The 8,041-nt window shown below is 46.1% G+C and overlaps 1 protein-coding gene across 1 annotated transcript in view; it reads left to right on the top strand.

Moving 5' to 3' along the window:
* The window catches only part of CASP2 (caspase 2), a 59,250-nt gene extending 55,080 nt beyond the window's left edge, over nt 1-4,170 (top strand). The window contains exon 10 of the mRNA XM_019548503.1: nt 3,716-4,170. Within this exon, the coding sequence (XP_019404048.1) occupies nt 3,716-3,826 (111 nt within the window). The 3' untranslated portion in view covers nt 3,827-4,170. The remainder of the gene's footprint in view (nt 1-3,715) is intronic.
* Nucleotides 4,171-8,041: the final 3,871 nt, after the last annotated feature.

The raw sequence follows: 8,041 nt of genomic DNA, 5'->3' as shown, positions 1-8,041 counted from the left end.
CTGGTGACTGTCTATAAACTCACTAGGGGGGACCAGAAGGGTTTGGGGGAGACACTGTTTCCCCTAGCCCCCCTGGCATGACAAGGAACAATGGACACAAATTATTGGAGAGTAGGTTTAGATTAGACATCTGCAAGAACTACGTCACAGTTAGGGCGGCTAGGATCTGGAACCAACTTCTAGGGAAGTGGTGCTGGCTTCTACCCTGGGGGTCTTTAAGAAGAGGCTTGATGCCTACCTGGCTGGACTCATTTGAGTCCAGTCTTTTCTCCCTCCCAGGTGGGGGGGTCGGACTTGAAGATCTACAAGGTCCCTTCTGACCTGACTTCTATGATTCTATACTGGTGCATGGGATTGTTCCATCCTAAGTGCAGGACTTTGCACTTGTCCTTGTTGAACCTCATTAAATTTCTTTTGCCCCAATCCTCCAATTTGTCTAGGTCACTCTGAATCCTAGTCCTACCCTCCAGTATACCTACTACTTCCCCAAGCTTGGTGTCATCTGCAAACATGCTGAGGGTGCACTCTATGCCCTCCTCCAGGTCATTGAGAAAGACATTGAACAAAACCTGGCCCACGACTGACACTGAGCAATTGATTTGTTATTCTCTGATCCTGATGCTCCAGTCAGTTATAACGCTTAGTTTAAATGGTCTTTGTACTCAACTATCTCATCTTCCTTTACAGCTGACCCTCTTCTGGGTGCCTTCACTCTGTGACTTTAGTCCTAGTTAAAGTGACTTTGGACTGCAGGCACCTTGGGCAGTGTTTAACCCCCCTCAGCTTCCAAATCTTAACGTTTTCACACACATGAAACAAAACGCAGACTGTGTGCATACAAGGCATAGATCATCCTCTTGGCAAAATGATGTGCAAATGAGGTCAGGCTTGCATTTACCCACTTTTTACCTTATCCTCATTTGTGTATAGTATCTCCTCTCCTGCCGGAAGTTTTTTTATATAGCTTTGGCAAGATCTCTGCTATGAGTAAAGCTTGGTCCCAAGGTCACAGCCCATTCTGTATATGCTGTGAGTTCCTGAATTTTACTGATTTATTTTTTTTTTTTTTTTTTTTCCTTCCTTTACATTTTAAATAAAATGCAGTTTTTGTTTCTCCCCACCCTCCTGTAGCTCCTTACATAGTGGTAGTTTACAGTGTGTGTGTCTACATATACAATTAATGCCATTTAGACTTACTGTACAGTAATTTCCTGCACATTAAATCAGCCCTGGGGAGGTATCTACATGTTGCACCTTGGTGGGAACAGATTTGCTCCTTATAGGATTAAGCAGGTCCTGGCCTGCTCTGACTTCCTGCAGTAGCTAGGGGCAGCTGCAGGCTCTGAATGCAACTGCCCAGATGCCAGGGGTCTCTAGATAGGGGCAAACTGAGCCTGACAGGGGTCTTTATGGGGGGTGGGGGCAGACTCAGGCTGGCAGGGTCTCGGGGAGGGGGGTGCATGCTGTCTTTGCACATCAGCCTCCCCCCAGACTGGCAGTCTCTTCTGCCACTCGGTTTGGGTCCCAGGCCACTCTCCGTAGGGTCAGGGGACTCTGCCATTGCTGGTGCTGCCTCTGGCAGGGACTTTGGGTGCTGTTGGGTCTGGCCATGTACCCACAGCAGAGGAACATGGTGCCCAGAGGCCAGGCAGCTGTAGGTAAAGGTCCTGAGGCTCAGGCCAAGTGGCCTGTGGGACCACTGGAGGTGGCACACACCCAAAGCACAGAGGCACAGTGCCCAGGGGCCAAGAAGCAGTTGGCAGAGGCTTAGGGGTCAGGCCAGGGCTCTGTATTGCTGCTGCAGCCAGCATGTGCTCAGCACACAGTGGCCAGGGGCAGGCATCAGCTTCCCTGGCTTGACCCCTGGAGCTAGAGTGTCCAAAGGCCAGCTAGGGACCACTAAAGTGCTGTCTCTGTCCCGTAGCTGGAGGGATTCCCAGCCATGTTGCTCTGTCCCTGGCAGGAGGCTGGACCCATGCTGGTCTGGCTAACTGGGATCAGACTTGCTCATTAGCCTATGTTACTGTGCAGTAGCTCAACCCATGCTTACTAGAGGTGTGCAAAGCGGGCCCTATTCGATTTGGATTCAGCCCAAATCAGGGATAGTAATTTGATTTGTTGATTCGGATCACTGTCCCTGATTCGATTCGGCCAAATCTGAATCTGAAGAGTCGATGCCGATTCAAAGAATCAGTGATTTAGCCATAGACAGCTTTAAATGTTTTTTCTCTGTACCTCAGGGTACCAGCGCAGCTCATGAACGCTGTGATGCTGGGGCAGATGGAGCCACTTTTGGTACTTCTGATCCATTTCTGGGTCTGCTGGAGATCGGCTGTGGGGGGAGCCCAGGTGTCCCCCCAGACCCAAGATGCACCGGTTATAGAGCTGGGGAGGGGGTGCAGGGTGGGGGCCCCCGGTGTGCTGTCTGGCAGACCCAGAAGTGGATCAGAAGTGTTTCTGGTCTATTTCTGGGTCTGCTGCTGAGCACACTGAGGAGCTCCCCATGTCCCCATGCTTCTGTGGGATGCTCTATGCATCCCAGCATCACGGCATTCATGAGCCCCCTGCTATCTAGAGGTATGTAGAAAAAACATTTAAAACTGTCTGTCTGAATTGCCAAATCTCTCTGAATCGATTCAGAGGGTTCCAATTTGATTCAGCGACATTAAAGGGTCCTCTGATTCAGTTTGGATTTGGAGAGTCAGCCACTGAGTCGGGACGAATCTCCACCAAATTGAATCAGAGACCAAAGCTTCACACAGCCCTACTGCACAGCAAAGCATCTTGTGTAGATACACCCAGTGAAACTTTGCTGCTTAGAATATGCATTAGAACTTCTTTTTCATGAAGGAGAGGGGAGAAGAATGAAGGAAGCCCTGCATTTAATTAACATTACAGATAATGCAGGATTTAGCCCTTCATCATTAAGACATCTAAGTGCCACTTTTATGGTTTTAGGCATCTAAATGCAATTGCATTTCACCCAGCATGAATTTCATGATCGTGGATAACTTTCTTGCTTATCTCCATTTTTTTCCCTTGATGTCTAACCAGGTTGGATCTTTTCCTACTCCACATGCTCAGAAGCAGTACAGCCACCAAGATGTCTAATTCTATCTGGCCTGCCTGCAATCGCAATCCAGTGTCACTGGCGAAGCATATCAGTTTTACAAAAGACCCCTAACCTGCAGCTGGCAAAAAAACAATAACTTGTATGATTTGGCTTATGTAATGGTTACAGTGCTGCTGGTATCCAGTAGTTTAATGGCTAAGGCACTGGTACAAGATACAGAAAACCTACGTTCTGGAAAGAGATTAGTACTTGCATCCCAAAACAATAGCTTAACCACCAAGCTTTAGCCTAGGCAGGGCTGATACCACTCTCTTTGCAAAGTTAGGCTGATTGATAGTGAAGAAGGAAAGATTTGTGATGTCAGGAGAACAAGCAAAATATAGGTTGACCTTGAGGTCTGATGAGGAGACTGGTTTGGGAGGGAAGGAATTGTTGCTTCTAGTGCTGTTTGTGCATTTTTACATTTAAACTGTCCTGGGGAAAAAATGCATAAACATCACTGGGAGCAGAAATCAGAATTCTTCATATGGTGCATCACCTGCTGGAATACCATCCCAGGGGGCCTTTTGTATAAGCTCACATTGCACTATTTGGAAATCCTTTAAGTTACAATACTTCTAATTGCTGTACTTCTCCATGCAGGAAATGCCTGTTGGAAGACATCCAGAATCCTTAACAGGAAGGAGTGTGTACCTGTGTTTGGAGAGGAACAGAAACCCTGGTGGATCACTAGTAGCAAAACTCAAGATCTGACTTTCCTTTCAGAAAAATAAAGCTCCCGCATGTACCATATTCAGCTTTCTTCGGCCTATTTGGCATTCCTCACAACCCCAACCTTTTAGGACCCTAGCCTACTTTCTCCTTTGTCAGTTCTCTCCTGAAATGACATTATGACTCTCAGGTAGAGGCATAGCAGGGCAGGTCTGTACTGGGGCAGTTATCAATGCACAAGGCCATACTGGCTCCTACTGTACCTATCACAGCAGTATGGTTGGCTGCTGCTGTGGGACAACTGTAATATCTGGGGCTGGTGCCCAGGCTCCCTGCTCCCAGTTATGTTATTGCTCTCAGGTCCTTTTTGCAATACTTCAGCCTGGCCAGTTATTCCTCATTTTCATTGATTTCATAGACATCGGGGCTGGAAGGCACCTCGGGAGATCGAGTCCAGCCTCCTGCCCAAAGGGCAGGAAGTCAGCTGGGGTTATAGGATCCCAGCAAGATAAGCATCCAATTTGCTCTTGAAGGTGTTCTGTGCATTTGATTATTCCTTAGTAAATGTAGTATTCTGTACATATAATTTCTTCCTGTTTACTTCAGACCATTTTTCCAATTGATCACTTTTAACCTGAATCCTGTCCGCCAGTGTGTTTTATGCCACACCCATCATGGTGTCACCCGCAGACTTAATAAGAAAATTCAGTTCCATCCTCCAAGTAATTAAAGAACAAATTGAACAGTACTGAAACCAAGGTAGTCTCTTGGGGAGCTCTGCTTGATGACTCCTTCCTGCTTTACATTACCTTATAAGACATCAAGGATGGCCTTATTATTGTCCTGTACCAGAAGAACTGCAGGTTTATTAGGAACAGCTATTGAGGGATTGCCTCCTTTTGTGTTGCTGGCAAGATTTTGACTCGTATCATCAGAAATCAGCTCAGCTCCTCTGGAGACTCTGCTGCGCAAAGGCTGGTGTGGCTTCTGTACTAGCAGATCAATAATTGACTGGATATTTATCTGAGACAGCTGCTGGAAAAGCAGAAAGAGCAATGCAGAGAGATTTATGTGTTCATAGATCTAATCAAAACATTTGACAATCTCTCAAAGCATGTTATGGGTTCTAATGCCAAAAACTAGGACATTTTCAATGGCTATTGTCAATGTCAGGAAAGCTTTTAGCTTTTGTGACAATATGAAATGGTTTGTTTCCATTGCTAATGCACAAACCTAAATTTTGGCATCACAATGGCTGTTAGAAATGACTATATACTAGCTCTTGTCCTCAATATCGTGTACCTTACTTTTGTCATTCATGCTGCCTTTGATAGCATCTTCCTTCTTCCATCCCCTCCCAAGTCTTCAGAAGGCAGTATAGGAGATATGGCAGGCTGTTTTTTCTCAGGAGATTACATTGAAAGTTGGCATGGGGTGATGGGTTGGTGACTTTAACCTGGTGAATGCTGGCAGATAAGAGTCAAGCTGAGCTGACCTGCGCTCTTTACAGTTGAGAGTTAAGCTAAGCTGTAGCTAACGGTTATGGCCCTAAGCAGAGCCTGTTGGCAGTCAAACCCACAGATCAGTTGTGAAAAGATTGAGCTTATGCACTATGCAAATCCTTTCAGTATCCATTGACTAAAGGAAACCTCAGTCTTCCGATACCTGGGAAACATGTAACTTGCAGATCGAGTGCGTGATGCAGAAGTATGGAAGAGGACTTCATGTGCTTCTGGCAACTTTTCTGCCTTGAAGTCTTGCATGGCAAAGAAGAGGCCTTCTGGTGGCAACACAGATCTCAGTCTTTAAGGTGATGATGTTCTCCTGACTCCTTTGTGTTAGTTACACAACTTTTTGTAGTTGGAGAACTTGGGTTAGATTTAAAACTGATATTATGGTGCAGAGAGGGCAAGAGTCCCCTCACAAGCCCACTGCCCTTCCTTCCCATGGGAGATACTGCTCTGCTGTGAGAGGAGGTCCATGTTAGGTGTCCTTGCCAAAGCCAGGATAACCCTCCCCTGGCCTTACAGCTGACACAATTTTATATGGTGAGCTGTGATCTATATCCCTTAATGTGGTAGCAGCTGCAGCGCTAGAGAGTAGTTAAACTGGCTTTTGGTGGTGACCCCTGCCACCTAGCAGCGGCAGCATCTCCTATGGGATAGAAAGGCAGTGGGCTTTTGAAGGGGACTTCTGCCCTCTGCTTTATACAGCCCAAGTCTCGAGGCCCTGTGCCTCCATTCTGGTGTCTTCCTTTACTAAAGGCCTGGGGCTTATGTCCTAGTGACCTACCCATAGTTATGCTCCTGTCTGAGAATCATCTTGGGAATCTGCTGGTGGCAGAGGGTATAACAATGAGGAACTACACAGAACCAGATCATTATACTTGAAAACAGAGATCCATAAAGTAGGGCTTCACTGGCTAAGGTGCATATATTGCATTTGTGATGATGACCAGACCACAAAGAAGTTTTTTGGTGGGAGAATGAATGAAAGTGCATAACTTACTGGTAGACTATAGCAGCATCAAATCTGACCTGAGGAAAGTCAGTTTGCTTGACAACTAGGTACTAGCCTCTGATTGCAGAATGTGGCATGCACCAGCCAGATGTGTGGGGTGGAAAATCAAGAGAGAACTTTTATAAGCATCTGCTGAGAGACACAAGTATTGACATCTGCAAAATCCTTATTGCTTATGCTAGAGATCTAGTCAGTTTTGTTAAAATGCATCAGCAATATTGGGAGCAGGGGCCAGGATCTAGGTCTCTTTCCATGTGCGGGGAGGGCACTTAACTGGGCTACAGAGATACATTCTCACTTGTTTGCTGTCCCATAGGGCTTGGGAATCTTTATTTTTCCTATTAGCTCAGCTTTAAGACAAAGGGGTGCAGGTTACTCTCAGTCTAGTTAAGCCTATAGCATAATGGTTAGGGTACTTAGCTAGGCTATGTAGGTGCCAGATCTCTGATGGGTGGGGGCTAGATCCCAGGTCTCCCATGTCCTAGTGCACAGGTTTTTACCATTAGCTTATTTATGGAGAAGGATTACCTACTATATACTGAAGGCAGTGCTGTCAGGTAGCTGCAGCCATTCAAGTATATATCTCCCTGCTCAGACACTGAGACCTGCTAAGACATCTCTATCTTATGCTATCAAGATCAAGCAGAACTGTGACCAGATCGGGTTATCTTAGCAGTTGGTTAAGATTTCCCACTGAGAATGGAGAGCTTTGTTTCACTGGGATCCATCCATAAAAGCACTTAAGCACCATCTCTTGCAAAGGGAATAATGCCTTGTGATTCTGTAAAGCAAATAGTATCTTCCTCCAGCAGCTCTCAATACTCTCCATTTGGAGAACAAGAGAACTATGTTTGCACCTCCATGGGCAAAATAGGATTCTTCCATTTGCCCAGGAGCAGGAATATACTTGAGAAGATTTCCTTAGGAGTGTCTGTGCTCCAGTTTCTTTCCAGTTGGTCCCTACTGAAGTGTGTTGTGGACTAAGAGCTTAAAAACTGCCTCTGGCCTATATCTGATGAAGATGAACAGAAGTTGAGCTGCATCTGGGGGTCACGGCTTGCTTCCCACCAGGTCACAATCACCCTGGCTGATTTTTCTGACTCAGGCTCTGATCGTATGTGAGAATATCATCTGAATTAAACACTAAAACAGGAGTTGTAAATTCAATCTCTTCTCAAACTCCTTTAGTGAACTTATTAGGTCCTAGTTTTGTTTTCAGTTGTCAAAATAAATGGACTGAAAACAGTTCTCACTACAGGATATTTCCATTTTTGTAATCCTTCCTCCTACTCTTGCCCACACACTTATGTCTGTGTCTTGCCATATAGCTCCTCCCCACCCTATTATTCCAAATCTGTTATCCTGATCTGCAGTTCAACAACTTCAATCCTGATCCGCAGTTCCCTTGGTATTCTTGCTGTAGCCTCCACAGCTCTCCGACTTGGGTTTGCGCTATTCTCCATAGCCTCCTCCCCTTTGCAGCAGCTGCAGTCAGTTCTGGGAAGTTAATCTTTAGCAGTTTCAGTTTTATGAGTGCTGCAGAGAGAGCGCTTTTTACATCCTAGCTGAAACTGGTGCCAAAGCTCCACTCAGTGCAGCAGTCAGGAGTCCATCTCTGCTCACATATTTCTCCCCTCTGCTACCCTGAGGTTCTCACTCCTCTATGGAGCCCAAAAGTGGGGAGAGGGTCTCATGCGTGTCGTTTTGTGTGTCATTCTCATCCCCTTATCACTGGCC

The sequence above is a fragment of the Crocodylus porosus genome, unplaced genomic scaffold (assembly GCF_001723895.1).
Source record: "Crocodylus porosus isolate Cpor-Errol unplaced genomic scaffold, CroPor_comp1, whole genome shotgun sequence".
Lineage (NCBI taxonomy): Eukaryota > Metazoa > Chordata > Crocodylia > Crocodylidae > Crocodylus > Crocodylus porosus.
Note: the sequence above shows the minus strand (reverse complement) of the source record. Positions and strands in the feature narration are given on the sequence as shown.